This window comes from Plecotus auritus (genome assembly GCF_963455305.1).
Source record: "Plecotus auritus genome assembly, chromosome: 4".
Taxonomy (NCBI): domain Eukaryota; kingdom Metazoa; phylum Chordata; class Mammalia; order Chiroptera; family Vespertilionidae; genus Plecotus; species Plecotus auritus.
The window spans coordinates 111,791,130-111,814,897 of NC_137775.1; the positions used below are offsets into that span (position 1 = coordinate 111,791,130).

At 41.4% G+C, this 23,768-nt stretch overlaps 1 protein-coding gene across 2 annotated transcripts in view; it reads left to right on the forward strand.

Annotated features, from left to right (window-relative positions):
- The first annotated feature begins 2,627 nt into the window (after nucleotides 1–2,627).
- Nucleotides 2,628–23,768, forward strand: part of BLVRA (biliverdin reductase A) — a 91,494-nt gene continuing 70,353 nt past the window's right edge. The window contains exon 1 of one of the 2 annotated variants that reach the window (XM_080665458.1): nucleotides 2,628–2,705. In XM_080665458.1, coding sequence (XP_080521584.1) covers nucleotides 2,633–2,705 — 73 coding nt within the window. In that variant the 5' untranslated portion in view covers nucleotides 2,628–2,632. Of the gene's footprint in view, nucleotides 2,706–4,788; nucleotides 5,046–23,768 lie in introns of those variants that run through there. The other variant, XM_080665459.1, reaches the window with a different exon arrangement.

Sequence of the window (23,768 nt, forward strand, 5' to 3'; positions counted from 1 at the left end):
CGGTACCCCGAGAACCCGTCTCCCTCTAGCAGGGGTGGAAAGGTAAATGATGAGGCAGATAGCGGAACCATTTTTCTGGGTAGGCCATTTAAATAGCATATTAGATCACTGTGGGTTTTTTCGTTTTTGTTTTTTACTAAAAGGAGATTGGTTTTCCTAAGCAGTATTACCTTGGAAGTGAGGAGTCTTCCCAAATTTTAAAGGGGATCCAGGTGCAGCTCTCTCAAGAATGCAAGGATGTTTTCCTGTATAACAAGAATGTGGTAATGCATTTTCAGCTGTGTGCCCCGCACATTCAAAATTTTAGAATATGTAGATATGTTTCTGATGTCCTCAAACTTCTCTGTGTCTATAGACAATGTCATGTTTACTCATTTTTTTTTTGAGCTGATCACTCCTACCTACAGGATATTGTGCAGTGCCCCTTCTGCAGGTAGTGCCGCAGAGAGGTTCCTATAGAGGCCATGCTGGATACTGCAGTCTCCTTGTTCTATTAGAGAAGATTCCTAAACTACAACACCCTCGAAGCACTCTCATCTAGAAATGTTTACTTAACACATTTCCCTAATGCCCTGTACCAGTGCTCATAGTATGTGTTCAATAAATATTTGCAGAATGATGAACTTCATTTTGCTCTTAGGTGGCAGAGAGAATAAATCCTGCTAACCATTCTATTTGGTCGCCTATATTTTCCAACCTGGCCTGAAGTTCGATGGAGCCACAGGACTAATTCTAATGTATAGTGATAAAGCCTTAAAATCTCACTCAGATGTCCTTGTGGAAAGGAGCTGGAGCTTGATCTGCTCTAAAATGAAGTTATCATGGTAAGGCTAAGGCTACAGGAACCTTTTTATTTTTTAATGAGAACGGCATAGAGAAATATAAAACTGAGTAATTTAAATAGAAGTTTTCCGTCTTTAATCACTGGATCATGTGATTCTGCATTTGGTAAGGGCCCAGGGGTAGGAGTCATCATCTCCGAGTCTTAAAAATCAAATAGGTGTTGACATTTTGATGGAACAAAATGCAGGGGAAAAATACCTGTCAATTAAAAACTTTCTACAATAAAGCAAAATGATTTATAAGCAACTTGTTGATTCTGTGAAGGAGGGAGATCCTGAAAGCCTTCTGACTGCCAAGGGATAGTAAGTGAGATCTAATTGAACAGTTTCTATTAATTTTGCTCTAAAATTTTCACACTCTTAGGAAATGACCATCACAGAGGACCTCTCTCCAGCAATTCTCCTGCCTTAGGCACATTCACTGTGATTTCTCCCTCAATCCCTATAAACCTAACTGCCACCTTTAGCTTCTTGCTGAGGGGATCCCCCTGCTCTCCCAGATAGAGTTATTGGGCTGGACCTAAAAGGACTGTATCTCCTGCCTGGCATACATCTGATCCATGGCAAACACAAATGCCACCCTGTGTGTGTGCTGATCAACTCCAACTTCAGCACAGCAGCATGCTGTGTTGACTCTGCCACTCCAGCTTTCTGTAGCCTGTCTCTCCCAGGGGGCGGGGGGCGGAGAGGTAAGTTCAGAGAGTCCCCCACGTGTACTGACACATTTATGAAATTCCCCAAGTGGTCTTCTTGAAAGCCTGTTGGCATGGCATGAGGGACATAGGCTGGCTGCAGCTTCCCTCAGGTGGGGAGAAGCAGAACTCTCTGCATAGCAGGAACTCATCAGATAATTCTTCACCAAATCCTCTCTCCATTTTTATTCCATCTTACATCCTTGGAGGTCTTATTTTAGAATTTCACATCTCGGGGACCCTGTTGTCTTAATAAAAATCTATGCAAAGCCATACAAAATCCATTACTCATGGGGAAAAACAGCTCAAAGAGAATGACAGAAAAATGGAGCTGGAGCCCTCACATAGCTCCTTATTGTTTAATGCTGTTTGAATGAGGGTTTTCTAATACTTGATGCCTACGACAGCCTGTTCCCTCGGCATACCACAAAGTCCTTCAAGTTGGAAAAGGTTACAACTTTGTGAAATAGGAAGTTCTTACTCATAAAAGGAGTAGAAACTAAACATAAAATAAGACTTTGCTATGGTTAAGATAAATAAACTAACATTCATAACACATCATTATAAGAAAGTTAGGGTGTTGGTAGTCCCACCTTTATTCTCTACACTTGAGGACATGTGTGGCCTTCTCACACGTTTTCCTAAAGCTCCTCTGTGTGTGCTAGTCTGACTCAGCAAGTAAACATCTGTGGTTTTTGTCTAGCCAGCATCTCCTCACCCAGTAACAGAATCCAGCATTCCCTCTTGGGGAACCACTTCTTCTCCCAATAGTTTATTTAAAGTGATTTCACATTTAGATTCCAGAATTTGGCTTATGATCTAGGCCTTGCCAGTGAAAATATGGCATTCCTCTAGAGATGTAGTGACAGTTATTTTTTTAAAAAATGCATATCATGGCCCAAGAGGCAGGAGTAGGGATAAGTTGATCGAATAGACAGATAATAAACAATAAGCAAAAGAAATAAGTGAATAAATGAATAAATAAGTAAATAATCTCTCTCTATATAAAACGCTTATATGCAAATAGACCGAACGGTGGAATAACTGAACATCTGGTCTCTATGACGTGCACTGACCACTAGGGGTCAGGCACAGAGCATGGCGGGTGTCAGCAGCAGGCAGCAGAGCGAGGAACATGGCAGGCATCAGCCGTGGTGCGATGGTGGAGCAGGTGAGCGGGGGCACCAGACCAAGGCAGGGTGCCGGTCATTGTCATCAGGGCGAGCCTCTGGTGGTTACTGAAAATTCTTTGCTCCCGTGTGCCGCGGTCCCGCCCAGTGCTCGCACCTGCTGCTGGCGCTGGCCCCTCTCACCAGCTGCTGGCGCTGGAGCCGCTGCTCGCACCCGCTGCCACCACCCAGTGCCAACCCCAATCACTCTGCACTGTCAGTGGGTGCGAGCAGTGGCTGCTGGCCCCAGTCACCCCCGAGGGCTTCTCCACCACCTCCTGCTCCTGAGAAGCCATCCGGGCAGCAGCTGCTCGCACCCACAGATGGCGCAGAGTGATTAGGGCTGGCGCAGTCAGCACATGGGAGCGGCGGCAGCGGGAGCAGGGCTGCCGGCTGACAGGGGACTGGGGGCCACGACAGGAGGGGCAAGACAGGGGCGGGGAGAATGGGCTGAGACCCACCCCTGTGCCCACTGCAGCCTCGTGGCCCGCGGTTCCTTTCAAGGTGCATGAATTCATGCACTGGGTCCCTAGTATTAGATAATGCTATGGGAAGAAATATCGCAAACTAAGGAAGTCAAGACCAGGGCAGGTGGCAATTTTTAATGAAGTGGGAAGGTAGTTCTCATTGAGGTGGAATGTAAACAAAGGTAAGAGTTTAAATTACTATTTTTAAATCTTTATTGTTGAAAGTATTACATAACCATGCACTGCAGAGATCAGCCAGTGCAAAGGCCCTGCAGCAGGAGCCTGCCTGCCTCGTTTAAGGAATAGCAAGATGGACACAGTGACTGAGCCAGAGTAAGCCCAGGGGAGGGTACCAGTAAATGAGGCTGCGGGAGTAATGAAGGAAACAGATCATGTGAGGCCTTGTAGAATCTTGTAAGGGTTTGGAGTTTAACCAAAGAACTTATATGCATATATGCATAACCCATGGACAGACAATAGTGTGGGGAAAGCCTGGGGAGAAGGAGTGGGTAGGGTGGAGGGGTCTATAGGAGAAATAAAGGGGACTACTTTCAACAATACAAATAATTTTTAAAAAAGAATTCACATTCACAGGAAAAAAAACACATATGCAAACCTATCACTGTGATACACCACCTTAACAAAGTAAAAATAAAAATCATATGATCTTATCAATAGGTGCAACAAAAGCATTTGAAAAAGATGCAACATCTATTTATAATTAAAACACTTAATAGAATGGGTATAGAATAAAAGTACCTCCAGAAAAGAATAAACTTACCTCAACATAATAGGGGCTATCTATGGCAAACCCTCAAATTGTGTACTGAATATTGAGTAGCTAAAAGCTTTTCCTCTAAGGTTAGGAACAAGAAAGGATGCCCATTCTCACCACTGTTACTCAACATAGTATTGGAAGTCATGGCCAGAGACGTTAGGGAAGAAATGAAAAGCATCCAGATTGAGAATGAAGAAGTAAAATGGTCACTTTTTGCAGATGACATGATGTTTCATATAGAGAACCCTAAAAACACCACCAAAAATTACTAGAAATAAATACAGTAAGTAAATTTGCAGGACACAAAATCAATGTATAAAAGCCTATTATGTTCCTATATATTAACAATACATTTCAAAAAAACAAAATGAAAGAAAAATCATTTGCAATTGCAACAAAAAGAATAAAATATCTAGGTATGAACTTAACAAAGGAGAGAGAGAGAGAGAGAGAGAGAGAGAGAGAGAGAGACCAGCTGCTTGCCTCCTGCACACATGCCCTTGACCAGGAATTGAATCCCGTGACCCTTTAGCCCTCAGGCCCACACTCTAACCACAGTGACAAACCGGCCAGGGAAGGACCGGTCCTTTTTCTTTCTTCTTTCTTTCTTTCTTTCTTTCTTTCTTTCTTTCTTTCTTTCTTTCTTTCTTTCTTTCTTCTTCCTTCCTTCCTTCCTTCCTTCCTTCCTTCCTTCCTTCCTTCCTTCCTTCCTTCCTTCCTTTCTTTCTTTCTTTTTTTTTGCTAGCAATGGCATAACCCTTTCTTTAAAAAAAAACTTTCAGCCTTGGGAGTTAAAATGTTGCTGTTTAACACCCACTGCCACTCACTGCTGCCAAGCAGGGAGCAGGGAACAGGGCAGCGGCACAGCTAAGAGCAGTGCTCACACAGCAGCTCGCAGCCCCGCCAAGTCCCTACACAGAGCTGGGCGTGGGCGGGGTCCCCTCCTCTCCCAGGTTCCCTGCTTTCCCTTCGGCTGGCCCAGGCCCCACCTCCTCCACGCTGGCGGCCAATCCAGTCGGCTCCGGCCAGTTCGCCGGGGCAGTGGCGATCGGAGCCTGGGAGCTGCTGGAAAAGCTGAGCTTTGCGCCCAGCGGCAGGTAAGGCACTTGCAGGGACGTGGGGGTCTCTGTGGCTCTAGAGACCCTCCTGGCAGGACCTTGAAACAATGCCAGCGGGAGGCCCACACTGCCAGGAGCGGGCTGGGCCTCCGCCTGGAGCCTCTGGTGCAGTCTTGGCATAGCACCCCAGCCCTCGCATGGGCCTGGCAGCCTGGGATCAGGAAATGCTCCGTGCTCGTAGCGAGTTTGGCTCAGTGGAGAGAGCGTGGGCCTGCTGACCGAAGGGTCCCTGGTTCGATTCCAGTCAAGGGCACATGCCGGGGTTATGGGCTCCACCCCCAGTGGGGGGCGTGCAGGAGGCAGCCCACCAATGATTCCCTGTCATCATTGATGTTTTTTCTTTCTTTCCCTCCCTCTCCCTTCCTCTCTGAAATCAATAAAAATATTAAGAAAAAAAAATGTGGCTTTCCACATTAGAAACAAAAACAAAACAAAAAAAGATGTGTTCCCCCAGGGAAGCACTTTCTAAAGTAAACAAAAGACAAACTATCTGAAAAATTAAATCTATATTTCATTTACAAAATGTTTATGGTTTTGTTCTTATGTAGACATAGCTCAGCTGCTGCGTCCTTGTATAGCCTAGGTAGTCTCTAGGCGGTTGGGTTTGAGAGAGTTGGTTCTATGGGGGCATCTCCAGTTTAGGGTGCAGGCAGGGCCCTGGGAATCTGAGGACATGCCAGGGAGTTGGGATTCAGTCCTGCCCAAGACACTCAACCTCTCCTGGCCACATTTTTTTCTTTGGAAACTGAAAAAATAGTACGTATTTCATAGACATTGTTTTGAGCATTTAAATGAACTAAGTGCACTAAGACTTTAGTATATAGATATTTTTAAAAGCCCAGCAACAACAGGCTTTTAAAAATATCTATATATTTTTATTGGTTTTAGAAAGGAAGGGAGAGGGAGAGAGAGATAGAAACATCAATGATGAGATAGAATCATTGATCGGCTGCCTCCTGCACGCCTCCTACTAGGGATCGAGCCTGCAGTCCAGGCATATGCCCTTTACTGAAATCAAACCCGGGACTGGAATCGAGCCTGGGACCGGAATTGAATCCAGGACTCTTCAGTCCACAGGCCTATGGTCTGTCCACTAAGCCAAACCAACTAGGGCAACCATAGGGTTGTTTTGTTTTGTTTGTTTATTGATTGATTGATTAAGGTATTACATATGTGTACTTATCCCCCCATTACCACCCCCCACCCCCCGCTCATGCCCTCACCCCCCTAGTGTCTGTATCCATTGAACAACAGGGTTTTTATACACAGACTAGGGGCCCAGTTCACAAATTAATGCACCTTGAAAGGAACTGTGGGCTGTGAGGCTGCAGTGGGCGCAGGGGCGGGTCTTGGCCCATCCTCCAAACCCCCAAGTGGTCAGCACACATCATAGTGACAGGTGTTCGGTTGTTCTGCCATTCGGTCAATTTGCATATTAGGGTTTTATGTATGTACTAGTAGATATTTCAAAGTCCTGATACCCTGAAATGTTCCACAGAGGAATTAAGGTAGTTTATAACAAAACTGCATAGAATAGTAACAAATAAATATAAAATAACTATATCTAGATATTGGGAGCAGATACTGTAAGAGCAGAAGGTAATTGGGGTAGGTGGAAAGAAAGTGTATCAGTGCTATCCAATAGAACTTTTTGTGATAATGAAAATTTTATATCATTAACTTACATTTAAATATCACATCTCTCTAGTGGCTACCTTATAGGGCACTGCAGGTCTACATTGTTGTTGAGTCTCAAATTTGTCTCTAGGGAGGTAAACTCGTTGCATAGTTCTCATTTGAAAGTAAATCATACTAGCAACTTCATTCATCCCTCAGGTATTAATGGCCTTGAAGGAAGCAGAGCCTTTCCTGATAATCATCTGTAAGGACAATCTTCTGTGGGTTTCATTATTAGAGCACCCTAGTATACTGCCATGTGAAAGTCTATTCAGTTGATGTATTGGGGCTGGGAGGGATGGAGTCAGTGATATGGCATAACTTATAACATTTTTTAGACTTTTAATTATTTATACAAATGTTAACTGACTTTTATAGCAAAATTTGAAATATATAGATATGCAAAAAGAAACTAAATCACTAAAAATTTCACCAAAGACATAATTACTGCTACTATTTTGACGTATATATTTTCCAGACTTTTGTCCCATGTAATCTTTTCATTTTCCTTGACAAACCCTCAAGTATCCAACTTCCTCCATGGAACGGAAATCCAGCCTGGGGGAAGGGTCATTTTACCTTTAACCTTAGGCCCGGGGTCAGCAAACTGTGGCTTGCGAGGCTCCTTGAGTTTTTAGCAAAGGCCAGCTTAGGAGTACCCTAATTAAGTTAATAACAAACTTAAACTACCTATATAGTTTTCCTTGAGTTATGCCTAAACATTTTCCTTGAGTTATGCCTCTCTTTCAATTTGTCTCTCCTACATGCAAAGTGTTTGATGAATCTCTTAAGAGCATGTCAGCAATAATTTTGTGATTTCCACTAACCCAGTGGCTTTCAACTGACATTTCTAATTGTCATGATGTGGAGAAGGGTGAATATGCCAGGAATGTTGCTAAACATCCTTAGCAACATTCTCTTTGGCCCCTTGAGTTTTTAGCAAAGGCCAGCTTAGGAGTACCCTAATTTAAGTTAATAACAAACTTAAACTACGTATATAGTTTAAGTTTAAAAAATATGGCTCTCAAAAGAAATTTCAATTGTTGTACAGTTGATATTTGGCTCTGTTGGCTAATGAGTTTGCCGACCACTGACTTAGGCCTCTCAGGCCAGTACCTGATCTTCTCTGAGAAAGTCATTCTCTCCCTAATTCTTCTCCATGCTTCTGCCAGTGGCCTCGCTTTGGAGCTTTGGGCAATTATTATAGGCATCTCTGAGAGCATTTTAGAGAGGAGGAAAGAGGAGGAAAGTCTGTCATAGCTGTGGTTAGCTCTGCAAGATGAGTAATCCAGCCTTTCTCAATCTCCGTGTTACTGATATGTGAGGTGGATAACTCTTTGTTATGGAGAGTTGTCCTATGCATTAAGGATGTTTAGCAATATTCCTGGCATATTCACCCTTCTCCACATCATGACAATTAGAAATGTCAGTTGAAAGCCACTGGGTTAGTGGAAATCACAAAATTATTGCTGACATGCTCTTAAGAGATTCATCAAACACTTTGCATGTAGGAGAGACAGATTGAAAGAGAGGCATAACTCAAGGAAAATGTTTAGTCCTGACTGTACCATTAATTTACTCTGAGGTTTTGGTGGCAAGCATATCAGTTAGGATCCCAACAGGAGGGAGCACAACAATGAAAAGAATTTTTGAGGGAACTCTTTATAGAAAAGTGAGTAGGATTCAGGGAATCAACAAGTGATGGTGGGGCACCCAGGGAAGAGCATCATTGGGGAGCCATAACCACCCTGGTCTGAATGGCAGGGAAATGTCTGTGGTTCTAGAACTTGGGGGGAGTGGGGAGGGAATTGGAGCACTAGAAGAGGGGCTGCTTTGGGCTGCTGTGTTCTTGGAAGAATGTACCCATTGCCAGAGCAGCAGCCTAGTAGGATGGGCCAGATAGTGGTGGTGGTTGCAGTGGAGCGGGGGAGTACACTGGCCTCTCTCTTTCCCCTCCTCTGTCCACTGATCTCCTATATTGGCCAAACGCTAGTAGAAGCTGGAAGTGGGGGATGGGGGTGGGGGATTGAAGGAAGCTAGGTTATGCTGCTTGGGGAGGTCAACCATCCTCCCCAGGGTGTGGGAGGGGCAGTGGATGGAGAACCACTGTCAGCTGGTGATGTAATGTCTTCCTGACTCTGAAAAATGAGGAATGAGGGTTTGGGGCCTTCCCTTCTTAAGGGATACTTTGGCAGTAAAAGGAGATAGGCTATATATATATATATATATTTTTTTTTTAAACATATTTTATTGATTTTTTACCGAGAGGAAGGGAGAGGGAGAGAGAGCTAGAAACATCAATCAGCTGCCTCTTGCACACCTCCCACTGGGGATGTGCCCGCAAGCAAGGCACATGCCCTTGACCGGAATCGAACCTGGGACCTTTCAGTCCGCAGGCCAATACTCTATCCACTGAGCCAAACCAGTCAGGGCGGCAAAAAATATTTTTTAAAAATAAAGCACATATAGCCGGGCCAGCGTGGCTCAGTGGTTGAGCATCGACCTATGAACCAGGAGGTCACGGTTTGATTCCTGGTCAGGGCACATGCCCAGGTTGTGGCTCAGTCCCCAGTAGGGTGTGTGCAGGAGGCAACTGATCAATGATTCTTTCTCATATTCATGTTTCTATCTCTCTCACCCTCTCTCTGTCTCTGAAATCAATAAAATTATATTAAAAAAAATAAATAAAGCACATATACATGTAGGCCACTGCTCTCTTGACCTCTGGTTCTGTTTCATGCAGTAATATCTAGTCATCCTGTTTTAGTTATTGCAGGGTTGGATTTTTTCATCTTTAGTGAGGTATAATTGACCAAAAAAACTTATAAGATATTTAAAGTGAACAATGTGATGATATGAAAGATGGATACATTGCCAAAACCAATGCCAAGGAACTTACCCTTTATGCATTCTTCTAGGAGATTTATGGTTTCAGATCTTATGTTCAAGTCTTTACCATTTTGAGTTGATTTTTATGTCTGGTTTAAGGTCAGTGCCCAAATTCATTTTTCTGCATGTGGATGCAAGTTTTCTAAACACCGTTTATTGAGAAACTATCCTCTTCTCATTTTATATTCTTGTCTCTTTTTTCAAAAATTAATTGGCCATATATCTATATATATAAAAGACTAAGTGACTGTTACTACCAAACGACCAGAACAGCTGGAACGACCAGTCGCTATGACGCGCACTGACCATCAGGGGGCAGATGCTCAACACAGAAGCTGCCCCCTGGTGGTCAGTGCACTCCCACAGCCAACCTCCCACGATCCCTCCCCCGGCCAGCCAACTTTTCGCGGTTCCTCTCCACTGCCAGCCGCCCCCCCACCCCATAGGCCCCGATCACTGGCCAGGCCGAGGGACTCCACCTGTGCACAAATTAGTGCACCGGGCCTCCAGTGTGTGTGTGTGTGTGTGTGTGTGTGTGTGTGTGTGTGTGTGTGTATCTGTGTTTATGCCATACTGTACTGTTTTGAATTATAATAGAGGTTGAAATCAGGAAATCAGTGATGCTTCTGGCTTTGTTCTTTTTTTCTTTTTTTGCCTTTCCATTTGCTTTGCGTTTTTTTAAAATATATATGTTTTTTATTGTTGATAGTATTACACATGTCTCCCATTTTTTCTCATGGTGCTTTGGCTATTTGGGCTCTTTTGTGGTTCCACACAAATTTTAGGGTTTTTATTCTAAAAAGAAATTTCTGAAAAAAATACCATGGAATTTTGATAGGGACTGCATTCAATTTGTAGATTGCTTTGGGTAGTATGAACATTTTAATAACATTAACTCTTCCAGTCCATGAGCACAGAATATCTTTCCATTTATTTTCCTTCTTCAGTTTCTCTCATCAATGTCTTATAGTTTTCAGTGTTCAGATATTTTACCTCTTTGGTTAAATTAATTCTTAAGTACTTGTTTTGATGCTGTTGAAAATGGATTGTTTTTTAATGTATTTTTTAAAAATATTTTTTTATTGATTTCAGATAGAGAAAGTGAGAGGGAGAGATATAGAAACATCAATGATGAGAAAGTATCATTGATCAGCTGCCTCCTGCATGTCCCCTACTGGGGATAGAGCCCGCAACTCTAGCATGTGCCCTTGATTGGAATGGAACCCAACATCCTTCAGTCTGCAGGCTGACGCTCTATCCAGTGAGCCAAACCGGCTAGGGCTAATTTCTCTTTTTGATATTTTGTTGTCAGTATATAGAAATGCAAGTCATTTTTGTATATTAATTTTGTATTCTGCAACTTTACTAAATTTGTTGGTGAAGTCTAACAGTTTTGTGGTGTGTTTTTTTTGGTGGAGTCTTTCTATATATAATATAATCTACAAAAAAGGACAATCTTAATTCCTTCTTCTGATTTATATACCTTTTATTTCTTTTTCTTGCCTAATTGCTCTGACTAGGACTTCCAATATTCTGTTGACTATAGTGGGTGTTCTTTTCTTGTTCCTGATCTTAGAGGAAAAGCTTTCAGGGTCTCACCTTTGAGTATGATGTTACCTGTGGGTTTATTTCCTCTATTCCCAGTTTTCTGAGAGTTTTTATCTTGAAAAGTTATTGAATTTTATCAGATGCTCTTTCTGTCTCTATAATTGTATCCTTCATTTTGTTATTATAGTGTATTACATTGAGTAATGTGCAGATGTTGAACCATCCTTGGATCCCTGGAATAAATGCCAATTAATCATGGTGTATAATCCTTATAAAGTATTGCTGAATTGGATTTGGTAATATATTTTTTAAAATTTATCTTTACTGTTGATAGTATTACAGACATCCACTTTGTTTTTTTCCCATTGACCCCCTCCATCCTGCATCTGCCCCTCCCAGGCATTCACCACCCTGTTGTCTGTGTCCATGGGCTATGCATATATGCATATAAGTTTCCTGGTTGATCTCTCCCCACCACCTCCTCACCCCAGCCATCCCTCTGAAATTCATCAGTCTTCCATGCTTCTGGGTCTATTTTATTCATCAGTTTATTTTGTTCATTAGATTCCACATATGAGTGAGATCTTGCGATACTTATATTTCTCTGACTGGCTTATTTTGCTTAGCATAATACTCCCCAGGTCCATCCACGCTATTGCAAATGGTAATAGTTCTTTCTGTTTTACCACCACATAGTATTCCATTATGTAAATATACCACAGCTTTTTTATTTACTAATCTGCTGATAGGCATTTGGGCTGTTTCCAAATCATAGCTATCGTAAATTGCACTGCTATGAACATAGGGGTGCATACATCCTTTCTGATTGGTGATTCTAGTTTCTTAGGATATATTCCTATAAGTAGGGTCAAATGGGAGTTACATTTTTAATTTTTTTGAGGAAACTCCATACTGTTTTTCACAGATGGTGCACCCGTCTGCATTTCCACCAGCAGTGTACTAGGGTTCCCTTTTCTCCACATCCTCGCCAACACTTGATGTTTGTTGATTTGTTGATGATACTTATTCTGACAGGTGATAACTCATTGTTGTTTTAATTTGCATCTCCCCAATGATTAGTGATTTTGAGCATTTTTTCACATGTACTAGTATTTTGGCCTTTTGTATACACACTTTGGAGAAGTGTCTGTTTAGGTCCCTTGCCCATTTTTTATAGGATTGTTTGTCTTCCTTTTGTTAAGTTATATGAGTTCCTTATATATTTAGGAAATTAACCCCTTATCAGATGTATCATTGGCAAAAATGTTCTCCCATGCATTGGGCTCTCTTTTCACTTTGTTGATGGTTACTTTTGATGTGCAGAAGCTTTTCATTTATTTTTTTATTTTTTTAAGAAGAAATATGTTTTTTTTTAATTTTTAAATTTTTATTTTTTTTCATTTTAATTTCTTTATTGATTGAGGTATTACATATTTGTCCTCATCCCCCCATTAACTTCCCACCCCCCCCCACTCATGCCCTCACCCCCCTGTTGTCTTTGTCCACTGGTTAGGCTTATATGCATGCATACAAGTCCTTTAGTTGATTTCTCCCCCGTACCACCACCCTCCCCTACCTTCCCTCTGAGGTTTGACAGTCTGATGGATGCTTCCCTGTCTCTGGATCTGCTTTTGTTCATCAGTTTATGTTGTTCATTATTTCCCATAGATGAGTGAGATCATGTGATATTTATCTTTCTCTGACTGATACTGCTCCTAGGGCAATGGAAACTAAAGAGAAAATAAACAAATGGGACTACATCAAAATAAAAAGCTTTTGCACAGCAAAAGAAACCATCAACAAAACAACAAGAAAGACCACTACATGGGAGAACATATTTGCCAATGTTATCACCGATAAGGGTTTAATCTCCAACATTTACAGGGAACTCATACAACTTAACAAAAGGAAGATAAACAATCCAATCAAGAAATGGGCAAAGGATCTAAATAGAATCTTTTCGAAAGAAGACAGAAGGAAGGCCAAGAGGCATATGAAAACATGCTAAAAGTCACTAATTATCCGAGAGATGCAAATCAAAATGACAGTGGGGTACCATCTCATACCTGTCAGAATGGCTATCATCAACAAATCAATAAACGACAAATGTTGGCTAGGATGTGGAGAAAAAGGAACCCTGGTGCACTGCTGGTGGGAATGCAGACTGGTGCAGCCACTTTGAAGAACAGTATGGAGTTTCCTCAAAAAACTAAAAATGGAACTCCCATTTGACCCAGTAATACCACTTCTAGAAATATATCCCAAGAAGCTAGAAACATCTATCAGAAAGGATATATGTACCCCTATGTTCATAGCAGCACAATTCACCATAGCTAAGATTTGGAAACAGCCTAAGTGCCCATCAGCAGATGAGTGGATTAAAAAACTGTGGTACATATACACAATGGAATACTATGGTGCACTAAAAGAAGGAATTCCTACCATTTGCAACAACATGGATGGAACTGGAGAGCATTATGCTAAGTGAAATAAGCTTTTCATTTTGATGTAGTCCCACTTGTCTATTTTCCTCTTAGTTTCCTTTGCCATGGGAGTATCTGCAAGTATATTGCTATGAGAGATGGCTGAGATTTTGTTTCCTATGTTTTTTTCTAGGATTTTTATGGTTTCACGACTTACATTTAGGTCTTTTATCCATTTTGAGTTTATTCTTGTATATGGTTTAAGTAGGTGGTCTAGTTTCTGTTTCTTTTCTTTTTTTTCTTTTTTTTTTTTTTTTTTGCATGTAACTGTCCAATTTTCTCAGCACATTTATTTAAGAGACTGTCTTGACTCCATTGTATGCTCTTGCCTCCACTGTCAAATATTAATTGAGCATAATGGCTTGGGTCAATTTCTGGGTTCTTTGTTCTGTTCAATTGATCTGTATTCCTGTTCTTGTGCCAGTACCAGGCTGTTTTGAGGACAGTGGCTTTGTAATATAGCTTGATATCTGGTAATGTTATCTCTCCAACTTTGTTCTTCTTTCTTAGGATTGCTGTGGCTATTTGCAGTCTTTTTTGGTTCCGTATAAATTTTTGGAGGGTTTGTTCTAGATCTGTGAAATATGCCATTGGTATTTTAATAGGGAGTGCATTGAATCTATAGGTTGTTTGGGTAGAATGCATATTTTAATGATATTAATTCTACCAATCCATGAACATGGTATATTCTTCCACTTGTTTATATCTCCTTCTATCTCTTTTTTCAATGTGCTGTAGTTTTCTGAGTACAGGTTTTTTACCTCCTTGGTTATATTTATTCCTAAGTATCTTAATTTTTTGTTGCAATGATAAATGGGATTTTTTTTTAGTTTCTTTTTCTGAGAGTTCTTATTGGCATATAAAAATGCCATTGATTTCTGGGTATTGATTTTATATCATGCTATGTTGCCAGTTCATTTATTAAACTAGTAGTTTATTGGTGGTCTATTATGTCATCTGTGATTAATGACAGTTTTATGTCCTCCTTTTCAATTTGGATAACTTTTATTTTTTCTTCTTGTCTGATCACCGTGGCTAGGTTTTCCAATACTATGTTGAATAAGAATGGTGAAAGTGGACATCCTTGTCTTGTTCTTGTTCTTAGGGAAAATGGTTTTAGTTTTTTCTCATTGAGTATCGTGATGGCTGTAGATTTGTCATATAAAGCTTTTATTATGTTGATGTATCATCCCTCTGTTCCCACTTAGAGTTTTTTCAAAAAAGGCTGTTGGATTTTGTCAAATGCTTTTTCTGCATCAATTGATATGATCATGTGATTTTAGTCTTCCAATTTGTTTTTTTTTGTTGTTTTTTTTTTAATAAATCTTTATTCAGATTATTACAATTGTTTCTCCTTCCCCCCCCCCCCATAGCTCCCCTCCACCCGGTTCCCACCCCACCTTCTGCCCTTACCTCACCCCCACTGTCCTCATCCATGGGTGTATGATTTTTGTCCAGTCTCTTCCTGAACCCCCCCATACCCCTTTCCCCCTGAGAATTATCAGTCCACTCCCTTTCTATGCCCCTGATTCTATTATATTCACCAGATTATTCTGGTCCTCAGGTTTTTAATTCACTTGATTTTTAGGTTCACTTGTTGATAGATATGTATTTGTTGTTCATAATTTTTATCTTTACTTTTTTCTTCTTCCTCTTCTTTAAGAATACCTTTCAGCATTTCATATAATACTGGTTTGGTGGTGATGAACTCCTTCAGCTTTTTCTTATCTGTGAAGCTCTATCTGCCCTTCAATTCTGAATGATAGCTTTGCTGGGTAGAGTAATCTTGGTTGTAGGTTCTTGCTATTCATCACATTGAAAATTTCTTGCCACTCCCATCTGGCCTGCATAGTTTCTGTTGAGAAATCAGCTGACAATCGTATGGGTGCTCCCTTGTAGGTAATTAACTGTTTTTCTCTTGCTGCTTTTAAGATTCTCTCTTTGTCTTTTGCTCTTGGCATTTTAATTATGATGTGTCTTGGTGTGGTCCTCTTTGGATTCCTTTTGTTTGGGGTTCTGTGCACTTCCTGGACTTGTAAGTCTATTTCTTTCACCAGGTGGGGGAAGTTTTCGGTCATTATTTCTTCCAATAGGTTCTCAGTATCTTGCTCTCTCTCTTCTTCTGGCACCCCCATAATTCTGATGTTGGTACGCTTGAAGTTGTCCCAGAATCTTCTTACACTATCTTCAACTTTTTGGATTATTTTTTCTTTTTGCTTTTTCGGTTGAGTGTTTTTTGCTTCTTTGTATTTCAATTCTTTGACTTGATTCTTGTGTTCCTTTAGTCTGTTGTTGGGTCTCTGTATAATATTTTTTATTTCAGTCAGTGTATGTTTAATTTCTAGTAGGTCCTTTCTCATATCTTCGAGGGTCTCGTTATATTTATCGGCCTTTTCTAGGATATTCTTGAAAAGCCTTATAACCGTGGTTTTGAATTCTATATCCAGTCATTTGTTTTCCTCCATTTCTTTCGTTTGTGATGTGTTTCTTTGACGCCGCATTTTCACTGCTTCCCTGAGTTGGTAGGGTAGATTTGTGTGCTGGGTTTCCTATATGGCCCAGTGGGTCGGCCTCCCCAGTTAACCTGATGTGGACACTCTTGGTGCACCCCTTTGTGGACTGTGTGTACAGCCTTGTTGTAGTTAAATCTTGATTGTTGTTGGTATCACTGGGAGGAATTGACCTCCAGGCCAGTTGGCTGTTAGGATCAGCTGTGTCTATGCTGGGAGAAGTTCGGTGCTGGAGACAGCCTTATAGGATTAGACTTGCCAAATTGCAATAGCCTCTGTGCTCACCTTGGATGGGTGTGGAGTCTCAGGGCGGAGCAGACAGTCTTGGCTTCCAGTCAGCCTTGCCCTTGGGTGCACGAGCATGCGCGCGCCGACAGACCTCCGCCTTCCCCGGCTCCCGAGTCTCCGCCTGAGAGTCCAGATTCCCCCCACAAGAGCATGGGTCCCCAGGGGCTCGCCTGGAACTGGGGTTCAGTGCAGTCAGAACTGGGGTGCAGTGCAGTCAGGAGCTTCGGACTCCCTTCTGCTAGGGAAAGCCTGTGGCAACCTCCGCAGCCTTTGTGCACACTGGTGCACGCGCCTCCGGAGCCCTGCCTGCCGGGGCTTCCCTGAGTCTCCCCCGGGTCTCCGAGTCTCCGGGTGCCTTTCTCTCTACCTGACAGTCCAGACTCACCCTGTATGAGCCTGGGTCCACGGGGTTTCGCCCGGGACTGGGGTTCAGTGCAGTCAGAACTGGGGTTCAGTGCGGTCGGGGGCTTCCTTCCCCCTTCCGCCAGAGAAAGTCAGCCAGGCTCTCAGCCGCCCTTCTCTCTGCGCGCACAAAGACCCTTTGCCGTACCTCCAATTCTCTGTGAGCTTTTCTCTTTCCTTCTAGTTGTAGAATTTTCACTCAGCCAGCTTTCCTGTGGTTCTGGATGGTGTCCATTCTGTCTTTTAGTTGTAGTTTTGAAATTGTTGTGCGAGGCAGCAGTTTAGGTGCTTACCTATGCCGCCATCTTGGTTTCTCCTCTAGTCTTCCAATTTGTTAATGTGATATATTACATTCATTGATTTTCGAGCATTGTACTAGCCTTGCATCCCTGGAATAAATCCCACTTGGTCATGGTGTATGATATTTTTAATGTATTGCTGGGTCCGATTTGCTAATATTTTGTTTAGAATTTTAGCATCTGTGTTCATCAGGGATATTGCCATGTCATTCTCTTTCTTTGTAGTGTCTTTATCTGGTTTTGGAATTAGGCCAATGTTAGCCTTGAAAAAAGAGCTTGGAAGTGTTCCTTCCTCTTGGATTTTTTGGAATAGTTTGAGGAGGATAGGTGTTAGTTCTTTGAATGTTTGGTGAAACTCCCTTGTGAAGCCATCTGGATCAGGGCTTTTATTTCTTAGAATTTTTTTGCTGCTTCAATTTCATCAGTAGTTATTGGCCTATTCAGGTTTTCTGATTCTTCCTGATTGAGTTTTGGAAGATTGTATTTTTCTAGTAATTTGTTCATTTTGCCCAGGTTGTCCAGCTTCTTGGAATATGGTTGTTCATAGTATTTTTTTTTTTTTTTACAATCCTTTGTATTTCTGTGGGGTCAGCTATTCCTTCCTCTCTTTCTTTTCTAATTTTGTGTATTTGGGTCCTGTTTCTTTGTTTCTTGATGACTCTGGCTATATGTTCATCCATCTTGTTTATCTTTTCAAAGAATTAGTTCTTGGTTTTATTGACCTTTTGTATTTTTTTTTTTAGTCTCTGTCATTTATTTCTATTCTGATCTTTATTTCTTTCCTTCTCCTTACCCTGAGCTTTTCTTGTTTTATTTCTAAATTTTTAAGTTGCAGGGTTAGATAATTTATTAGAAGCTTTTCTTATTTTTTGAGGTAGGCCTGTAATGCTATGAACTTCTCTCGCAGAACTGCTTTCATTGTGTCCCATAGATTTAGGGTTATTGTGTGTTCATTTTCATTTGTTTCCAAAAAGTTTTTCATTTCTTTCTTGATCTCTTTGGTAACACACTTATCTACACTAATAAAAGAGAAAGATGCAAATTGACCGTACCTTCGCGGCAAGTGGTGGGTGATAATGTTCCAAATATGTGAAATCCCAGTGCTATCCCTTGCAGCCAGATACTGTTAGTAGTGCAGCTGGATGGGTGGGAGTTTGGTGAACTGATGGCTGTACAGTGCCTTTGTTGTTTTGTTTTCCCAGTAATGGTGACTGGCATTCATCAGTGGCCTCCCCTCTGTATTTCCATCCAATACTGGGATTAGCCTGTCACTCAGGGAAAATGTTTCTCTTGTACCATTTCTCAGGTTTGTAGATAATGTGCTTTGCAGTCTGACACACTGATACAGCTTCTTTTAGGGCCTGCTTCTATCTCTGGGGAGATGAGTGGAGGTGGGCTCTGGGAGTGTGAGGGGAGGTGGTCAGGTTCTGTTGCTTTGTTTTCTGTCTGGAATTGATAGATAACCGTGTCCGCATCTCTGTGCTTTGTCCCTGCCTAGGTTACTGGATTCAGCTGCATAATGTACTGGCCACTCCCACAGAAATACTCACTGTATCAACTCCCTGCTGAAGGGAGAGCCAGTGGCATCCTGATTCCTCCCCTCTCTGAGCTGTGTCCTGCAGTGAGCTCCAGGCTGGGAGCTCCAGGCTGCCTCCCTAGTATCATCTCAGCTCTTCTCCCTTCTCATCTCCCTAGTTTGCTTCCACTTGCCCACCTGCAGATGTTTATATTTTTATTTTTATTGAATTTATTGGGGTGACATTAATTAATAAAATGATATGAGTTTCAAGTATACAGTTCTATAATGCATCAACTGTACTTTGTGTTCACCACACAAAGTCAGGTCTCCTTCTGTCCCCATTTATCATCACCTCTTTACCATTGGTTATTACCCTTTCCTTCTGGTAATCACCAAACTTGTCTGTGTTTGTGATTTTTTTTTTACTTAATCCCTTCAGATGTTTCAATGTGACATGTTGAGCAGGGAATTCTTTGTTGAATTATAGCTGTTCAATTTGTTGAAACCTCAAGGTGTGAGCCCATGGGGACCTCATATGCCAATATCCTTCTGACATCCAATGGTGACTTTTTTTTTAACTTTCGGGTAAACCACTGCAGACTGACCTGCCATTTGTCATGATGTAGTAATTCAGGAAATTACTCAAGATGATGATTCTTCTTCTTCTTCTTCTTCTTCTTCTTCTTCTTCTTCTTCTTCTTCCTCTTCTTCTTCCTTCTTCCTTTCCCCTTCCCCTTGTTCTTCTCCTTCTCCTTTTTCTTCTTTTTTTAAGAACAGGCTGCTCCTAGAGAGGTACACCATATTTTCTAGATGGGAATAATTATTAATGAATCCTAATTTAATTTATAAATATTATGCTATCATAGGCACAGTTCCAGTGGATTAATTTTGAGACAACATGACAAAGATGTTCCAAAATTAATCTGGAGGTATGAGCAAGCAAAAATAGATAAGAATACTGAACAAGTTAATGAGAGAACTTGAATTGCCGGATATCAAAACATAATGTAAAGCCACAATCATGTAAATGATATATTAGACCATGGGAATAACCTAGGTCTGTGGTCGGCAAACTGCAGCTTGCGAGCCACATGCAGCTCTTTGGCCCCTTGAGTGTGGCTCTTCCACAAAATACCACGGCCTGGGCGAGTCTGTTTTGAAGAAGTGGTGTTAGAAGAAGTTTAAGTTTAAAAAATTTGGCTCTCAAAAGAAATTTCAATCGTACTGTTGATATTTGGCTCTGTTGACTAATGAGTTTGCCGACCACTGACTTAGGTTGATGACACAGCAGAGGCAGTGAAAAAAGAATAAGCATATTCATGAGAATTTATTTATGAACTAGAGGCCCAGCACGTGAAATAGTGCGAGACCCCAGACCCACTGTGCCACGAGACCCATCAATGCACCACCTGGCGACCGGTCGTTTGGTCATTACAGCGTTATGGCCATTGGCCTTTTATAATATAGATCATTGGCAGAAAAGGATGGAATAGTTGATAAATGATTTGGGAACAAGGCTATGTAGGGAAAAGTAGAGTCTTATGCCATATACCAAAATATAATTTAGATTGATTAAAAAATAAAAATGTAAATAAATAAAAAGTTAAAAACCTAAAAGCAAATAAAAATGTGCTATAAATTTTTATAAACATAATACTAAAAATCAGAAACTTAGAATCTTTTAGTTTTTGACCATTTAAATATTAAACCCTTGAAATAAACAAATAAACCTAAATTTTCTTATTTTAAGTTTGGGTCTTAGATCTTTCAAAATATTTTAAAATGTAGAATAAGACTCTCCCAGGGTTCTGTTCAAACTTTAACTGGACTTGACAGAGCAGTGGGAAGATAGGGAGAAAGAGAGGTGGGATGGGCAGGTAGCATGTTGAACAGTAGAGCAAGACCTCATCTGACTTGGGCTTGCTGCCTCTCTTGACAGTGCCATCTTATTATAAGGGGAGTTGAAATATAATAGAAGGTAAAAGAGCATGAAAAAGATTTGGCCAGGATACTGCATTTGAATGTGCTCCCAGATAGTAGACCACTGATAGCTAATACATTAGAATTTCTAGGTAGATTCTTTCTCATGCATGTTTATCTCTCCAAATTGTTTGTTTTCTTTTGTTTTGTCTTTCCCAGATTCTGTTGGAAAGCGATACAGTTCATAAGTAATGCTTTGTAAACTATATTTCATTGGAAAGCTTTCCTGAAAGTTCTCATTAGAAAGAGAAGGCAAGCAGTAGTAATGTTTCTGCAAAGAAAAAGGACACAAAGAAATTTTAACGATTTCCTCCTTAATGTGTGGGGGTTTTTGTTTGTTGTTTGTTTGTTTTTTGGTGCTAGAGACAGAAATAGGCAGCAGTGGAATTGTTAGGTCAGAGGTTACGTGTATTTGGACTTTTAATAGATGTTGCTAAACTGCCCTCAGTAGAGATGGTACCCACCTCTGGGCCCCCAATAATGTCAGAGAGTGTATTTCTCCCACCACTTTGACCAGCACACTGTGGCACACATTTTGGTATCTTTCAGTCTGATAGAACATCTTGGTGAAATAATAATTTGCATTCAGGTATCATGACTAAGGTTGAGCATTGTTCAACCTGTTTAAGAGTCACCTGAATTTCCTATTCTGGGAATCCGAGAACACCTTATAGATGAAATAGACCTTTAAGGTGAAGTCCCAACTGCTCAGCCTACAAATGAGGAACCTGTTTGGCCATGGTCACTTGGCTAGTCTTTGACTGAAGCAGAACCAAACACACCAGGGCTCCTAGTTATTATAAAAGCTCTTTGATGACAGTAAGGTTTTGTAAAGGTCTCTGTGGCCGTCTGGGGTTTGTTTCTAGAATTAGAAAGTCTGGAAATTACAGTGCAATGTCACAATGCCTTGACTGAAGGACAAGTGTTTTTAGCCACCCTGAACTTCAGGTACCTCATCTGTAAAATGGAATTAATACTAGGTTTTTTTGTCAAGGTCTCAAGGATTAGGGTTAATGTATATAAAGTAGCTGACTCAAGTAGGCTCACCACTGTTAACACCTTCCTCATATTTGTGCATTTTTTTTGTTTGTTTAAATTAAGGCAGAACAGTTTTTTTTTATTTTTATTTTTTATTTTTTATTGATTTTACAGAGAGGAGGGGAAAGGGATGGAGAGTTAGAAATATTGATGAGAGAGAAACATCGATCCTACTGGGGATCGAGCCCACAACAAAGGTACATGCCCTTGACCAGAATCAAACCCAGAACCCTTCAGCTGCGGGCCAACGCTCTATCCACTGAGCCAAACTGGTTAGGGCTATTTATGCATTTTGTTATCTGACTTGCCCACTCTCATTTAAGCTCCAAGGGAGACTATAAGTCATCACACCTGTACTGACTCCCAGAGATTTGAGAAGAAAGCTTACCCACTTTATCACTCTATTTTTTAGGGTTTGTCTTTCAGCAAGTTCCCTTTTTCAGATTTCCAGGAGACAGTAAAAGCTTTCATATTTCAAAAGGAAAGAGCATGTGCGGGCCAGGTTTTGACCCACTTTTAAGTAGGAAGGAGAAATGGGAAAAGAAAAGGGAGGGAAATTCCTGAAAACATGTTATTTAAAAAATATATATATTAAATGATTTCAGAGAGAAAGGGAGAGGGAGAGATATAAACATAAATGATAAGAGAGAATCATTCATCGGCTGCCTCCTGCACACCCCACACTGCAGATTGAGCCTGCAACCCAGACATGTGCCCTGACTGGGAATGGAACTGTGATTGCCTGGTTCATAGGTTGACACTCAACCACTGAGCCATGCCGGCTGGGCAAAACATGTTATTGTTAACACACAGCCAGGATGATTATCTCGGCTGATATTAGGATTGCCAAGAGTCAAGGTTTTTTAAATGGATGTTATTTCACTGTTATTATTTATACTAATAAAAGGGTAATATGCTAATTAGACCAGACGTCTTCCAGATGTCCTTCCAGACAAAGCCATGGTGGCGGGGCCAAGGCAGAGGTGGTTAGTGGTGATCAGGCCAGCAGGGGAGAGCAGTTAGGGGGATCAGGTCAGCAGGGGAAAGCAGTTAGGGGGATCAGGTCAGCAGGGGAGAGCAGTTAGGGGGGGTCAGGCTGGCAGGGGAGAGCAGTTAGGGTGATCAGGCAGGCAGGCAGGTGAGTGGTTAGGAGCCAGCGGTCCTGGATTGCAAGAGGTATGTCCAACTGCCGGATTGTGAGAGGGATGTCTGACTGCTGGTTTAAACTGGCAGTCGGACATCCCTGAGGGGTCCCGGATTGGAGAGGGTACGAGCTGAGGGACCACCACTCCCCCCTCCCCCCGGTGCATGAATTTAATGCACCGGGCCTGTAGTTCATAATAATAATCACTGTGCTTAAGCCTTCCTATATTTTGAAAGAAAATAAGATCAAATGCAGAGCTGGGTCCAAGGACAGAGGTTGCCACAGCCTTCCCTTCCCAGAGGCCATGGAAGGCCCTCTGCCTTCTCTCATAAGCTCTGAGCAGTCGTTTTCATTATCATCTTGGACTTCTCCTTCAGATGAAAGAGCTGAAGAGGCATCTTTACTCCATTTTTGTCACCTCTGGTTACCTCACTCCTCCTGCCATTGCCTGCCCAAGTCTTAATTAAAATAAAGTGGCATTTCTAACAGTTGTGAAAAATGAAGAGGAAAGTTAATTCTTAGGGAACTCTGCTTTACTCTACTTTCTAGTATTTTTCTAAGTGTGGCTCTCTGACCATCTGTACCTGATCTCTTGGATGCCTGTTGGAAATGCAGATTCTTAGCCTCCCCTTTCCTATAGACTTACTTTTTCTTTTTAAAAATTTATCTTTACTGTTGAAAGTATTACAGATGTCCCACTTTTTCCCCATTGACCCCTCCCTTTAACACCCATCTCCCCCCCCCATCCACCCAGGCCTTCACCACACTATTGTCGGTATCCATTAGTTATGCATGTATACATATAAGTTCTTTGGTTAATCTCTCCCCACCCACCCTCTGATATTAATCAGTCTCTTCTATGCTTCTAAGTCTCTGGATCTATTTTGTTCATCAGTTTATTTTGTTCATAATGAATCAGAATCTC